This window comes from Scomber japonicus, chromosome 1 (genome assembly GCF_027409825.1).
Source record: "Scomber japonicus isolate fScoJap1 chromosome 1, fScoJap1.pri, whole genome shotgun sequence".
Lineage (NCBI taxonomy): Eukaryota > Metazoa > Chordata > Actinopteri > Scombriformes > Scombridae > Scomber > Scomber japonicus.
The window spans coordinates 26,850,428-26,867,423 of NC_070578.1; the positions used below are offsets into that span (position 1 = coordinate 26,850,428).

Genomic DNA, 16,996 nt, shown 5'->3' on the forward strand with positions numbered 1-16,996 from the left:
TGTCCATCTGTCCCTGAAGGTGATCAAAATCTGCCTTGATTAACAAGTGGGGAAATCTGGGTGATGGTCCCTTGCGTTGCCTCTTATCCCCTCCCAAGTGGGGATCAGAGAGGATGCAGTTTTGAGCCTGGGGATAATCCAGTTCCTTAGATTGTGATAATGCTGCTCAGGATGATCATGTGGATGAGGTTTGGGTGTGCTACTGGATGTGGGTTTGAACTTGTGCTTGCATGTATGTACTTGTGTGCCTGCGTGTTGGTGCTCAAAAGAGAAGAAGCGGACAATAGTGGAGTGAGGCACTGAATTAGAGCACATAGACTGATGGAAAATACACACTCTTGCTGTTGCTGTATCCAGGCAACCACATCAGAATTCAAGACATATCGAACAACAGGTGATTGTCAGCATCTTCCTACTAGCTTTGAGCTGCTAAATTATGTCCATCTCTACTCAAATATGAATTAATATACATATATATTTTCAAGTGGAATTAGATCAGTCCTACACACAGAAGTTCTATTTCATTACGTATTTACACCAAGTATTTGAATGAGCATTTTTTTTGCAACTTAATGTGGCTTAGATTTGTTTGTGTTTGTGAATCTTGCTTTTCTTTCCAGCTCACAGTTTGTGAAATGACAGTGAGCTTAAGCTCTGCTGAATCTCATTTTAGTTTTAAGTTCCCTGTTGTTCCGCATGGTCTCTTCCCACCCTGATCCGTGTCTGGTGTTGGTGTCCAGCTGTTCCATCAGCACGACAAGTGGTTCAGGAAACTCCCTCATTGTTCACTGACCAATCGCAAACACACCAGAATGCTGTCAACGAGCATTTTCCACCCAGTGGTTTGCATTTGCCTACACCTGTGGTTTTAAGCCCAGAGGGCAGAGGATGCAGGAGGGGGTGGCGGAATGGGGAGAGGCAGGGTATTGGGGTGGAAAGGCAGTCAGGGTGGGGATTAGGTTGTCTTTCTGTCTGTCGAGATTAAATAAAATAGATTTATTGTGAGTCCCCCCCTCCCATTTTGTCGTGTTTTTCTCAAAATGCATCATAGGAGAGCTGAGTCTTACCAGCAGAATTTGCATTTTTGTAATTTGCATGAACTCATTGGAGCCTGGAGGCAACTTACGGTTGTGTGTGCATGTATGCATGCATGGATGTATTTGTGTGTCTGTGCATGTGCCTTGTAATTTGACAAACAAAATAAGGAACTTGACCAAACAATCAAATAGATAAGATCCTGTGATGCATTTGTGGAAATCTTGCACTTTGACAACCTGGGCAGTTGTAGCATTAATTGCTCAAAATTTACTGGAATATTAAGCAATTACACTAACTGCCTTCACTGACTTACAACATGTTGTAACACAGTATCATGCTGCAGTAGAGAGTCTACTGTGGAGAGTTACAAGAACAGATATACTCTGCACTGCAGTGCTTTGCTAGCCTGGGTTGTGAATCTTATCAGGCAGAGTTGTGGTAGTGGATTTTGTGCATGTGTACATGTTTGTTAGTGTGTGTGTGTGTGTGTGTGTGTGTGTGTGTGTGTGTGTGTGTGTGTGTGTGTGTGTGTGTGTGTGTCCAGGCCCCTCTGGAGTCCATTAATCCCAAATCTAACAGACTTACTGCAGAGGCAGCCTTTGATGTGTGCTGAATCCCTCTCTGGAATATTGGATGCCGCTTCCATAATATTCACTTCCCTTTCTCTCGTCAGGAATACACTGCTTCATTTTTTTTATTATTATTTTTTTTTACCCATGATTTCTTGGATTGTCCAGTAGGACAGGTGGCTGCTGCGTTATGAGTTTGTTTACAATTCAGGTGTGTTTTCACCAGTTCTCTGATCTGTAATTTTACATCTCTGAGCTCTTTTAATCCCATTCTTATCTTGTGTAAGCCTTCTAATCTTTGACCCTAATCTTAAACCACCACATAGAATCGGGCAGCGTGTATTGAGAAGAGTTGTTTTTCTCACCTTCAAATTCAATGCATACATTTGTAGGAGAGAGCTGGGGTCCTATAGCCTTTGGGTTTTCTCATGAGCTGAGTCTGAGAGGTATTTATTGCTATATATTTCTATTTATTTGTATTTTATTGCAGTGGCCTGGAATTGAACCCAGCCTATTTTAAAGCCTTGTGCTCATAACCCACCAGTCCCAGGAGTGAAACAGATGGAGAGGCAAAGAAAGTATAAATTAGATAGTGAGATGGAAAACACATTTCTATTTGAAATGATTATCCCCCCTGATGGGTAGACTAATAGACCGTTATTGCATTTCCGTCAGTTTCTTTTAATCTAATCATACTTATAAACAGACGAGTGAGAGTGTTAGTGTGTGAGCATGTTTATCCATACAGAGACACAAGCAACCAGTGTCTAGACAGCAAACACCAATTTGGCTGGGGCACTGAGGAACATCAATGCTAAAGCAATGTTGCTGAAACACAAGGCATTTTCTTCAGTCCTGCATTTGAGAGGAGATTGTAGTGACACATAGACGGCAGGAGAAGGAGGTACAGCAGAAAAAGAAGAGAGGTTGGCAGAGCTCACTGTGGCTAATACATCCAAAGTGTGTCAGTTAACTCTCTAAATGTGTTAGGCCCTAGGGCCGAGAAAGCCAACACCATCGACTCAACCTACCTCTCTCCACCTTTCCACTTAGCCTCTGTACAACACCCGCCAATATCCTTAGGGGAGCTACACTGCACAATTGATCAAATGCCTACATGCTAAAGTGTACAGTTTTCTTATTGCACCTATTTGTCTCATGAGGACATGTGCTAAAGGATGGCTTCAAAGTGGTGTGTGGCATGGCAGGTATCTTTACAGGTGGTGTGATTTCACACTTCTTACCCTTTTTTGTCAGATGTATTGTTTAACAAGTAACCGGGCATCAGGCAATCCTATTTTTATTACAGTATGTCATGATACTGTCTTGTTTTATAATTTTATATTCGCATTGTACAGTATCAGTTCCATTCACAGTACAATGGAAAACTATAGTGATCTTTATCATATACATTTTCAGTATTGATGATGGCTGTTTTTAACATTGAGATAATGATCATTGCTGATTGTGAGAAGTGCCATATAAATAATTGTTTCTTTGTTAATATTTGCCAAATTCCATGTACATAGTGCATACTTCCATGTGAGAGGATTTTTAATACATCAATAAAAAAATCAGGGAAATGCACAATTTTTTATGCTCCAGTGAGTCAAAGTGAAGAAAAATCAAAAATATTTGCACACACTAGTAAGCAGGCTCAGTCTGTCATATTAGGCTGTTTGAAAACATCTGACTAGTGTCATGTGAGGTATGTGCTTAAACTCACACTTACCTCAGCATTTTACAGAGCTGTATATGCTATTAGTTTAGCTGGTTTTATGTAAGAAAACACATAGTAATGGGGTTATATATGCTATGATTCTTAATGATACTCCTTATCGGTCACTTCTTTATCAATAATCTTATAGTTGTTTACTTTGTTGTTGTTGTTGTTGTTTCTGTAGCTTAAGAGTTGTTTTTTTTAAAATACATTCATTAAAAAAATTACATTAAGAACAGGATTGTTTATTATTTTCAGCATAACTAAATATTGTTTTTATAGCAGCATCAGTAATATTTACCTCTAAAATGTCAATAAAATATCCCTGACATGGAAATACTGAGTGGAGATTAAAAAGAAGACTCTGCCTGCAGGTATTGTTGATAGAGAGGAGGGGCTGGTTTGGAGCGAGGGGGGGCTGCTATCTCAGTTGGTAGCTGATTTATAAACAATTTGCTTAAATATATGTTGCAAACTAAGCTAAATAGTTTAGCTTTGGTTTTAGTTTTTTGTTTGTTTGTTTTTGTATTTGCTATTAGCGTAATCAGCCTGCTACAGTTGTGTGAAACATGCCGGCAGTGGATGGGAGACTGTGGGCAAACAAGGTGAAAATATTGGTTTTCCACATGTTTATGTTTGTTGGACAGATGTTTTGATAAATTACTCCCATTGATTTTTTTTACCCGCAAAGGTTTTATTGCAGTTACAGTAACGAGCGTAGTTGTAGAGTACAATGTTATCTTCAGTTCAGCTGGTTCATTGTCCCCACCACAGCTTCCCTGCTCTGCTGAGCCATCAGTCAAGCTGACAGAGATAGGAGAGCATAACCATGAGTTACACTAGATTGTATAAAAGTACCGATAAAAGAACTAACCTTAAAAATACCTTGGGTTCTTAAGATTATAGAACCTGTTCCAATTCAGAACCAGGTTTCGGGGAGCATCCTCACAAGTGTTCTCTTAAGAAATACTGGAGTTTCTAGTCACACTCTGTAAATTAAATCTGAATAAATAACACATATTAGTATTTCTAAATTTTACTTGTTCAACAATTTCAAAACTAGGTTTAGGGATTTATTTCATATTTACTGTATTATGGCTTGATTTCATGACATTTGAGATATGAAAACTTGCATTTCTTTTTAACATTTGTCATAATAACAACTCAGAAGCAGCCATGACCATCTGGGTTTTTCCGACTTCTCAGCTCATTAAGGCTCAAGTTTCAGGCCTAATGACATATTTCACCAACAGTACATACATTGTCTTTATTGAGTCTTTATCTGTTTTGGCCACAATGAGGAAGGTACTGTATTGTCAGTAGCAGGAAGCTGTCAAATAAACATGAGGCTGATCATTTTTCTATTTGGATTAATTCATTAATTTTGTTACTGCAACTTTATGTAGAGCACAAAGCAAAACATTTTTGAGGTCATTCGATACCAGAGAACCTCAATGTAATGATACGGGCTATACTTTACTACTATATAATGTATATGTGTATGTTTTGTATTGTATTGTAATGATGGTTCTGTTGAGACAGAGAATCAGAAGCACTCTCCCTAATCCTCCTAAAGCAGTACACATGGGAATGATTACTTGCACAAAGCGATGACACCCTGAGTTGTTCAAATCCCTTTGTTCAAAAGAGAGTGACTAACAGAGAGGCAGACGGAGAGAGAGAATAAAAGAAAGTGATTTAATTCTGCAAATGTGACAGGATTGTATGATGTCTGGTGGATCTTGTTATTGTATGGATTGCCTGAATGAAGCCTCAACAGTTGCAAATGTGTTGATCCTTGTTGTTTTAGGCCAGATATCTGAACAGGGCCACAGCGCCTCATTTTAGGCACTAAATCCAATCTATTTAAGAGATCCCTCAAATCAAGAGTGTTGGAAATAACATCATTAAAGTAGTATGGTTAAAATGTAAAAATTTGTCAGAGTGAGGCACTTCAAAAGACTACCCTCTGTGAATTAGCAACAAAAGGTTTCCCTTCATTCTTTCGTTAATAGGGTGTTTAAAACCTGTTTTCTCCTTGGATAGAAACAGGATTTCTGTAATGAGCTAGTGAGTCATAGATTCTCTTGGCTTATTTTTTTTTATTCCCTGCCCTCCCCTTTCTTTCTTTCTTTCTTTCTTTCTTTCTTTATCTATTTCTCTCTCTCTCTCTCTCTCTCTCTCTCTCTCTCTCTCTCTCTCTCTCTCTCTCTCTCTCTCTCTCTCTCTCTCTCTCTCTCTCTCTCACACTTTCTCTCTCTCTCACTTTATTCTTGCGCTCAATATCTCTCTAAATGGGCCAAGGCAACTTTCCCTTTCTGTCTACTGAGGAAAGGAAGTAGATTAAGGCTATTAACAGGCAGAAGGATGCTGATCAGCCTTTCTGGTCCTTGGTCTCATGTCTGGTCCATAATGCTCGCTCTCTCTCCTAAGGCTCTTTGTTTATAGACACCCTTCATTCACAGCGTGTTTGTTTGGTGTGTGGATATGTGTGTGTGTGTGTGTGTGTGTGTGTGTGTGTGTGTGTGTGTGTGTGTGTGTGTGTGTGTGTGTGTGTGCATGTGGCACAGAGAATGTTGTTTGGCTGAAACAGTCCATTTGATTCCCACAAATATGCCCAAATACATTCTAAGGGCTTCACGCAGCGACCAAAACAGCAAAAAAAAGTTTGCTCCCCATCACGTCTGCAAACAGTAAGTAGTAGTGAGTAGAAATAAAACATGGTGAAGACATGCTGTGTCTGTTTATGTTGCTTATGAGTGAGCACGCTGAGATGTACACACAGTAAAGACGAGACACACACATGCATGCTATATTTAGATGACAAACTGCCATAAAGCCAGGCTAAAGAGGAAAGGAATAAACAAAAGAATAAAAAAGAGCAAGGCGGTCCAGAAGCATCCCCTGTCACGGTGCAATCCCCCATGTCCTAATTACACAGGCTTAGAGGAAACGGAGGATTAGCCACTGATTCACCACGCTTCTCGCCTCATCTTCTAATAAGTCCCCTTCTTGTCTCCTTGCCACCCTTTGTGCCACCCTCCATGTCTCTCTCCAGGTAAAGGTAGCAAGATACTATTGACCTGTGGCTTTCTGGCTGTCTTTGTTCCTTCTGGCTAATATGTCAGTCTCAGACAACAACTAATCCTGTTTTTAAGAGAAGTGCAGAGTTGTTTTATTAACTACTTTCATAATTTTATGTACAGTATTTAGACATAGGCCACTGTTCACATCACAGATACGTAAAAAAACACAATCTCACGTGTACATAATGCCTTGTTATGTATGCATGGGTTTTTATGTGAGTGCATGTGTTCACATTGGTGTGCACGCCTGCTGCACCTGCTGAGTAAATACACAATATTATCTTTTTATACCGTGAAGTCTAAATGTTATTTGATACAGGTATGAATATATTGTAGCTGGTTGGAGTACATACCTTCAGACAATTGCCCACATAGGTAATACTTATATCATTGTATTGTAAAACTATTGATGGCTTTTAGGGTATGGCCTTTTCATGTTAATGTTTGATATAAATAGCTTGATGACAGCAGGAATGAGATCCATATCTAATAGCCTGCCTGTGGCTGCTCTTCTGCAATTGCTCCACCATTAGAACACTTATGGAGTGAGAGAAAGAGGAGCTGGAGAGTGAGCTATAGCCAGAGGAAATGTGAATTTTACAAGGTCTTAAGTCACAGGTTGTAGAAAATCCTCAGATTCGTTTTGATTGGCGAAAGCAAAGATCATTCTTGACTGACCTTGCAATATTTATTGAGTGCCTCTGACTTCTGTGAGCAGTGAATGCTCCGAGCTGTTGTATGTGCAACAGGAAGGGAAAAAAAAGTCTCAAAACATAGTTTATTTTCTCACTTAGTTTTCTTCCTCTCTTCTGTTCTGTCTCTGGCAAGGAAAGTACCTGACTGAAGAACACATGGCTCAGTAGGCTGCTCATACATAGCAGTGGGAATTTTTTTTGCTGTCACATGTCACAGATAAAGTTTGCCTGTTCTCAGCGCCTTTTGGCCTTGCATTGGTTCCCATGGCCGTTCATTACCGTTGAACCTGTTTGCTGGTTTCTCTGCTCTGAGGTCTGATTGTCAACAGATAACAGAGAAATGCTGAGGTCTTTCCACAACCCCCACACCCCCACCCCCACTCTCCCACCACCCTTTTTCACACAGTTGTCTCAAGGCAAACCGTCACAAACATTTAAAGCTAGCTGAAACCTTTGATTATTGAGATTATAGCAGGCAGCACACGCCTCAGCTGTAAAAAACAAGTCAAAAGCAAGTAGTAAAAATATACGGAATGCAAATAAATCTAATTCATATTTTAATGGAGTATATTTAAATGAGGTTCATTAAAAACAATCAATATACCCTCAAGTTGCAGGCACACTGATGCATGCAGAGCTAAGTGCATATTCTATTCTGCTCTATTCAGACACAAATGGGCAATCACAAACACACACACGGACACACATGCAGCAGCCTTTATATAACCAGGTAGGTCACTTGCAAACAAATGTTTATTTACAAGGACCACAATGAGCATTTTAGGGCCCTCATTGCTGGTTTGTGTTAAAGGGGAAGTGTTGTTTGAGAACATCAACCTGCCTGTACAGATGACCCTCATCTCTACAACCCACAGACCTTTATCGCCACCCACAGAACACAGCCCTGCTTGCTCATCATTGATTAGGCTTTATGTGTTTGTTTTTGTTTGAATATGAGCTTATGCTCCTCTTCCTCCTCCTCTTGGGTTTTATCCCCCTTTCTCCCATGCATAAATACTCTCTCCTCAGGGTGTTCTTTGAACAACTTAGCCAGGCATTAGCTGACGGAGGGGCCTCCAGTTTGTGAGGGAACGCCTGAAGAGAGGACGTGTTTGATCCTGAGATATATGTCCTTGATTCGGTCTCTACATCACCAGCCACTGGGCACCCCCGCCATTGCTGCCAAGCATTTCCTGCTATGCATCGGTATTCTCTTGCCTCCCACTGTGATAAAAGCTATTACACTGGAGAGAAGTATCCTTCTCTATGTACTAAGCCACCCACAGCACAAAACAATCCAGATCTAGGCTATTCCCTCAACACACGGCCACATTCAGTAGAACTTTGAATTAATAACTATATGCTGTTAACAAACAATGTATCATATTATATCATACAATTGTTTTGATTTGGATACTAATACATTACTTAGATACATTATAATGTTTATGGTCTCTGGTGCCAGGATTGTCAAATATTCTTTGAATAAAAGAAAGCCTCACTAGAAAAAAAGATGGATTGTGATTAAAACTGCAATTTACACCACATTTACATATTAATTCAAATCATGGGCACCATTTACATTTGCTAATATGTTTCAAGCAGAGAAGCGAGCTACTATAAAATGCTGGTCCCTAAGCACACTGTGATGAATACACCAAAACAGCAGTTCTGTGGGAATATCACTGAATTGCAAACTCAAAATGTTGACAAAACAGACTGGCCAGCTGTAGAGAACAGTCTGCCTTCCCAGCATTACTCTGTTTTAGAATCATAACAATATCCGATGCAGTAATACACTTAAGTAATGTTCTCATTGTCATTACAATAATGACAACAATGATAATATTGTTGAGAAATAAAGTGACTTATTTAGGTCTGTGTCATGATAAGACTAAATTCCCAACAGAGAGAGAGTAAATAATAAAATAATATTCATCATACAACAGTTGTTTTATAAAAACTCATGTTTACAAATTCTAAGAGTGTTTGTAGCCCTACCTCAACAATGAATACAATATTCAAAGAGTGTTTTAAAGCCCCAGATCAAACAAATCAGCCCTGTTGTCTTCCTTGTAAACTGATTTCTTAGAAAACAAAAAAGATTTTGAAGCAAACGATTCACTGTGACCCAAAGTTAAAACGCTCATTGGCTGCTGCTGTTTGGTAGACTGGCAACCTGAGACATCATAACATATTTACTAAACATTAGGCTCAGCCAGAGATGAGACTTTGTCATCTGTGCAGTTCAAATATTTAGTCACCCTGATTGGCTAAGAATGCGACTAGGGGGCTGCATGGATCAGCTGGGCTGGATAGCAGTAGGCAAGGAGATTAAAAACACAATCACACACACACTTGCACACACACACATATAAACACACACTGTGAGCTCCCCCAGGTGAACAGGTGCAGTCGTGGTCTGTCACAGATGCTCTTTGCAATTCGTCAGCTGCCGTTCCTCCTGTCCACCTTGGGTGGGTTGGGGGATTTTCACCACAACACAACAACTCAACACACACATTATCTCGGATCATTCTCTATTCTCATCGGCTACTTTAGTTGCTCATAGAGCTGTCTAATGACCACCCAGGTGTGCATGATGGTAAAATAATTCACCATCCCAGTGATGGATGCAGAAGTATTATGTAATCTTTGCTATTTAATTTCCGGCGCATTTGAACTTAATGTGTGTTTAAGTTTCCTATCAGTTCATCCTGTGTTCAGCTTTCTGCTGCTTCTTTGCTATAGTCTGTGTGTACAGCTCTCTCTACACCCCCCCACCCTCCATCCACAGGAACCACAGTGTGTGACAGAGGGACATTAATCACAGGGCTGGGTAATAAAGCGAGGAGGGATGGGCATGTAGGGCCAGGGGGGCAGGCGTCTGGGGGGAGAAAAGGGTGTTTAGGGAAATCACACCATGCTTTATGACACACACTGATACACAGACACACTTTTTCACACGTAGGTTTAGGTGCACATCCTTCACCCACTGTGCTGAGAGCTTCCACTCTGAAAGTTTGAAAAATTAAATCAAGGAGGGGGAAAAAAAACATCTTGGGATTATAAGGATAGTGACTGGTTACTTTCTATTAGTGTGTTGAGAGAGAGCCTTGTGCTTTCTTGCCCATTAATGTGTTTTGCATGGCTCGTGGCCTTTGTTAATTAAGTGTTAATTTCATAAAATACTTTTTTTTTCTTGGAAGAAAAACAGAGGGGCATTTTTTTATAATTTTGAAGAGAGATGAGAGCTATTTTATGGCTCGGTAGAAAAAGTGTTCCCACTGTTGCTGTAAACGCTGAGGTTTTCGTTATACTGATACTCTAGTGATATAAGACGGTGATAAATGTTGCTGTTTATATGTGATTACATTACTACTACATTACTAAATGGCAGCAGAACATTTAATTAGTAGTAGTCCACTGGGTTTTTCTTTCCTCTAGCATTTGCTTCTGACCCCTTTAGGTTATTGAAGTGTTTTGATATCAACCTCATTCCATCTTGACATTTTATAGTGGACACTGGGTTGTGAATCATATCAAGTGGAGTTGTGATATCATTGTCCGATATTGTGTGTGTGTGTGTGTGTGTGTGTGTGTGTGTGTGTGTGTGTGTGTGTGTGTGTGTGTACATCTTGCACCGTCCATCTGTGCTTTGCTGTTGTGTGTTTTCTGTTACTTCTGCACTTACATGTGGGCCCTTAAGGAGTATTAGAAAATGATATGATTACTGTTCTTGTAAATCCGCCACAACCACACAACAAAGGCTCAGTGCACAAGCTCCCCAAGACCAGCTAACAGAAAGCATAGAGGACAACATTGTAAATCAGTTTAAAAATTAAAATTATTAAGAAAAAACGTTTTGTATTCTTAGCTAGGTTCTGTCTTTTTGGTCACTTAGATTTTTGTTTAGTTTGTTTGTTGTTTTTTTGTTATTTAGTTATAGGTATAAATTAACTCATACATGCACATGTATGACATTTCTAAGTACAGTAGATGTAGGCCTTTGTTTAGTTGCCTGTGTCTTGTTTTAAATACACTAATAGGTAATTATACTGTATTTTATGGTATTCAATTTTGTGTGTTCAACGTTTAAATTGAATCCTTTATTGAAATTCTTCATTCAGACTATTCTTAATTTAGTCTACAAAATTTCTCTCATAAAGTTATACCTGCAGGGACTGATTTTACTAATAAGGATAAGACACCTCATTGATTCACAAAGTAATTAACAAATCCTTCTTTCATCTACTCACAATCACTAGCCTGTGTCATCCTAGTTGCTGTTATGAGGCATGGCAATATCTGATGCTGACAAACAACACAATGAACCAGGATCATTTACTTTCCCACAGTGCTTCTTGAGTTAATGGTCTTTCACAATAGGTGGAGGTTCCTTTGACACCGCGTGTCCTTTTGCTGTTGCTCAAAGATTTCTTAGAGCACCTATGCTGCTTTTGTAGCCGTTTCATGTGCTCTTAGTAGTAAAAATAACTGGCATCCACATTGCTGTCCTATCTAACTCATTGTTACCCAGTGTTACTATTCTGCCCTAAAGCAAGGCAATTAACCTTGCCAAAAGTAGTAAGATAGCACTGGCTGGCTGTTAAAAAAAACATGCGCAATTACAAAAGAGTGTGTGGAGTTAATTAAACTATTTTCGTTTGCAATTGAGGTGTAATAAATAACTGATTTCAATCAGGGATTCAGGTCAAGTGTCTACAATAGGGCTGCAGAGATACAAATATCAACTGCACCTGCCCATGACCGGGCTGTTTGATCAGTGTCTCCGTGACTCTTTCCTTGTAAATGAAGCTGAGTCTTGCCTCTCTTCTGCTCCTCTGATGTCTAAGATGTTTTGGAATTTATACAGAGCAATCAAAATCCTTGCTGCATATCAGTGGATTGCCCCCTGCCTTTTTCATGATTCCTATTTGGTTCAAGGCCAATGTGGTAATAAAATGTACTGTTCTTTTGAAAGTTTTATGCAAGATGAGATTTAAGGATAAAAGTATCTTCAGCTATAGAATGTTGGTGTGATTGCAAACTTGATAAAAGAATAAACCCTGAAAAGATAAAATAGAATGCTCTGTGCCTGTTGTAAACATAGATTATATATCTTTGAGATTTAGATTTTTACAACAGATACTTTGAATTTCATCTTAAAAAAGGAAAGCAGTGATGTTGAAAATACAGAAAAAAATCCTATGATAGATTAAGCACAAGGGAGTGGACAGCACAAACAGATCAAAAGTGATGCATTGATGCATTGAAGATAGTAACCCACTACCCCCCTAATATGGCCAGTGATTTGTTTTATTAAAAAAATAATACATTTCCTGGTTATTAGTGCATTTTATCATTTTGCCATACCACACCATTGACTGATTGATTGAATTTTGACAACATATTGCATGAATCAACATATTTATCAGTGTCATTTCTCTTTGACCATACACAGTGCTGAGAGAGAAAAAGGAGAGGGAGTGACAGAGAAAGCCCCTGGTATCCAAATCATCACAGGCAAATATGTCCTTTGGTTAAGGTGTCTATTCCCCATCCCAAAAAAGCTGCTGGAGCCATGGTGAAGAGACACATAAAGAGAGAGAGGGAGAGGGATGGAGGGTGGGGTGGTAGATGAATTTCACTCCTGCTCTCGTATGTCATATTGTTAGCCATAGATATGAGGAGAACGCCTCAAGGTTGACTGTGCAGCTGAGACATGAATAATCTATCAGAGGTTTCCTCCAACTAAATAGAGGGAAATATGTCTGCATGGATTATTTATGCTTTAATATGCACACGGTGAATGGACAATCACCTCTGAGAGCATGAAGACATTGTAGAGGCCAAGTTAATTGTGTGTGTCTTGAATGCATGTGAGCTGGGTGTGTGGAAGTCAGTGGTTGTCTGGCTGTTAAGCTTGGATACATGTAGACTATTTTGTGGCTTGGTGATGGATTACAGTGTGTTCTGGTTTGAAAGCATATTCGGATTTGTATTATTTATGTACAAGCTTTCAACCAAATCATTGATCTTTTTTGCTTTGGTGTGTTGTATATATTTTCTTACTCAAATCATTCTTGCACAGACACACAAATGCTCCTCAGCATGTGCAGTGCATTTGCTCACCTCCACACCATTTAAATGTAGTCCGTCTCAAACTGGTCAGGCCCCTGCTTTCCAGCTCACCTTATTTCCTCTACAGATGCCTACCGCAACATGGGAAATGTCAGGCTCTCTTCACCAGCACTGTTTGGCTTCTTCAAACATTTGTGAAGTGTTAAGCTCATCTCTACAGCTTAGGAGGGCAGTCTCTCAGGAATCCAGGCTGCTGACCCGCAACACAGCAGAGACAGCCTAGTCAAGCGCACTCAAGCTTATCCACTCTGCCCGCTCAATCGCATCAACAAAAGATTGTATTAGTCCCAAGTTTGTGGTCTTTAAAGCAGCACTCTCGCCATACTATAAAAGTCCATGCATTGCATAATGGAATTGATGGGGTGGCTTTACAGCCCCTAACAATAATGTTGTTGTCTTCTCACATTTGGTGGAGAATAATAGTGGAAATGCTGTAAAACTCTGAGTAGCTTCATTCAATATCCATTAAATGTTGTCTTTAAAATAAAATCTTTGAGAGCATACTGTATTCACTTCCTGTGTGATTTCACCTACTGACTTTGATTTCTCAAACCACAACAGGTTTGTTGCAGGAAGATACACTAAACTGATTAAAAAAACAAGGTTTTGGCCATTTACATTCAAGAGGGGATTGAGAGGCTGTTCCCTGTTACTGACAAGTGTGAATCTGCTAATGCTATGACTGACTTTTACTTTATTGCTGTCTCTGTGCCATTAACAACACAAACAGCAATATTGCCGAAATTAAGCTCCTATAGACATGCCTAATTCCTCTCAACAAAGAAGGCCTCCTTAGTTCTTTTTCTGCTTGTTTTTGTGTCACTATAAGAAATTAGAAATGTGGTGCTTGTCTAGAGCGTTTGGCTCCATAAACAGACAGACATGCATCACGTATTTCAAAACGAACATGCAAATTTCCCTGAGCTACTGCATTTGTTTAGAAGCCTGTGTGAGCAACCTTTGGATTTTACTGGAGAGCAGTGTTAAAAGTTGGTGTGCATTCATGGGTTTGTCTAACCTGTGCCTTGTAGCTTTTTAAAGACAGCATACTGAGATGTGTTGGGTAGTGCATGCAAATAGTCTGTTTTAGTCCATCTAAATAACAGATACGACAAATGCCTGAAAAAGTGACAGAAATAACAGTCTCCACCATTTAAAGTCACTTCATCAGAGATGATGTAACTAACCACTTACATTATATTACAGTCTGATATCTGGATGAAACAAGCAACTCCTGGTACCAATTTCATATGTATAGTCTTAACTCTTAGGATCTTTCTGCATCTTCTCTTGTTTTAATCCCACCCGGACAATGGAAAAATGTCATTTGTGGGACAACAGATGCTCCATTTTCTCCTCTATTTTTCACTTCACGCCCAAGAGGAGAAAAAATGTGCTCCTCTTTTTATTCATTTATTTATTTTTTTAAACCAAGTTCTGGATTCGTTTGACACAGGCATGAACACTCCCACAATCAGCCAGAGTGTGCATCCTTCTGAATAGAGATGAAAGAGGGGAATACACACTCACACTCATAAACACACGCACACACTATAGCCACACAAATAAACAGGCACAAACACACAGGGAAGAAGCACAAGCCATTTGGCACTGCCTCTCTGTCTAGGGAGGGCTTCAAAGCCCACTGACATGAATTTATGATAACGGCGCTATGCCTTTGCCAAACCTCAACTGTTGTTGTTTTTCTCTTGCTCCCTCCCCATCTTCTCTGTATGCTCTGCCATCCCCTTGATCAGAGCCTTGGAAAATGCTAGCAGGTGTCCCCCAGTCCCTTGGAAAGGTGTGTGTACATATGTGTACGTGCATGCACGTGTGCATGCATTCATATTGGGATGGGACATCCTTAACTGGCTCTTCCTTTTTTTTACATAATTCCATTAGCCTTGGCTTTACTTCTCTAACAGTGGGCTCCAACTCTGTGTACTGTTAAGTTCAGTTTCATAGTATCACTATGATTATATTACCCTCTCACTATGTGGTTTTACTCTTTCCTATGCAAACTACTTACATGAATCTCTCTGTCTCCTCCATCCATCCCTCCCTTTTCTTTCTATCTGCAGATGAGGATTGCGTGAATTGTACAGAGGAGTGCAGAGTACTGGGTCACTCTGACCGCTGCTGGATGCCCCAATTCCCAGCTGGAGGAAACCAGGCAGAGGGTGTCGACTACCGCAACAACATGTTCGTGCCAGCAGGAATGGAATCCGTGCCTGAGACAGAGACCTACGAGACAGTCAACCCCAACGGCAAGAAGACGTTCTGTACATTTGGCAAAGAGCGGCGTGACCACACCATACTGGTTGCCAACGTGAAGCCCTACTTGAAGGCGAAACGTGCCCTCAGCCCACTGCTCCAAGAGGTACCCTCAGCGTCAAGCAGTCCTACCAAGGGCTGCTCCAGCATGTCTCCTTGCTCCTCAGTCAAAAGCCCAGCTGATGGGGCTGAAGGCAAACCTCCTCCTGCCACCTGCTCCGGTCACTATGGGCCTCCTGATGGTCAATACCTGTCACCAACCAAACAAACCAGGGACCAGGGGGTCTACCCACCCTTGCCTCCATCAGACCCAGTGGCCAAGGTGCTCGCCGAGGCCCGCTCCAGGATCAGCCAAGAGACAACAGGTGAAATGGAGTGTGTCCTGGAGCAGGTGGATCCTGAAGCGAACCGTGACGGAATGGACGCTGACCAGGTGGTGAGAGACATCGACAAACTATTGCAGGACTGCAGAGGAAGTGAGGCCACTGGCACACTCAGGAAGTGACATAAAGGACTTCAGCAAAAAGAAGTAGGGAGATAGAGAGAGGAATAAGACGCTATTCCAAAAACTCTCATGCCAAAACTGTCACCAAAACAAATCAAAAAGGTTAAATAGCTCTTATAATAGGAGCTATTTTCACTGAATTTGTTGTTAAAAGTACTGACACTGGATGGACAATGGGAACATTTACTATGTCAGTCATTTGGCACCAGTTTTGATGCTAGAATATCCCTACAAAGAAAAAAAGGAACTGTTTAACAAACATCTAAATTCTGCTGAATTTCTAAACTCTTTTGTTTTGGATTCTTAAGGAAATTGCAGAGGCTTATGCCTCTGGCACCTCGCAAGCTTTTATCTAAGTGCCCACCAGCTCATAAGTGTGTTGTTCATGGTCTCTCGTGAAATCCTACATATCTAAGTGTGTGTAGGTGGATTTCTGTTATGTGTGATGGCCATAGACACTGAAGGAGAAAGGACTATTTATGGTCAGACATGACAATCGAAGCGACAACAGAGAAACAAATTCCAATCTATCTGGGACAGTGAAAGACCGAATTACACAAAGCAACCTTATCTTTACTGACTTTAATATAGGTGTTTAATGTGCGATGGATCCTGTATCTGAACATGAAGAAATTGAAGAAAATCAGGGGTGTGTTCGCTGGGGTTGGTTATGGACTTGGAGTTAAAGGGGCTTAAAGCTCCACTAAAGGAGAATTATTAACAGTGTAACCATGTTCCACCTGTCATTTGTAGTCACATGTGTAAGCTGTGTCTGTCTCACGCCTCTATTTAAACAATCATGTTGCTGACCAGTGTAGTCGCACGCACCAATTTTACACACGTGCGCTACACTTTGCGCATACACACGCTGACACACTCAAATGCACTGATGCCCCCCACACGCGCAAACACATGACACACACACACACACACACACATACACACTAATGCATACACACAACTGG

At 40.4% G+C, this 16,996-nt stretch overlaps 1 protein-coding gene across 1 annotated transcript in view; it reads left to right on the forward strand.

Annotated features, from left to right (window-relative positions):
* Positions 1-16,031, forward strand: part of pcdh17 (protocadherin 17) — a 57,886-nt gene extending 41,855 nt beyond the window's left edge. Inside the window, exon 4 of the mRNA XM_053318069.1 lies at positions 15,334-16,031. Coding sequence (XP_053174044.1) covers positions 15,334-16,031 — 698 coding nt within the window. The remainder of the gene's footprint in view (positions 1-15,333) is intronic.
* The last annotated feature ends 965 nt before the right edge of the window (positions 16,032-16,996 follow it).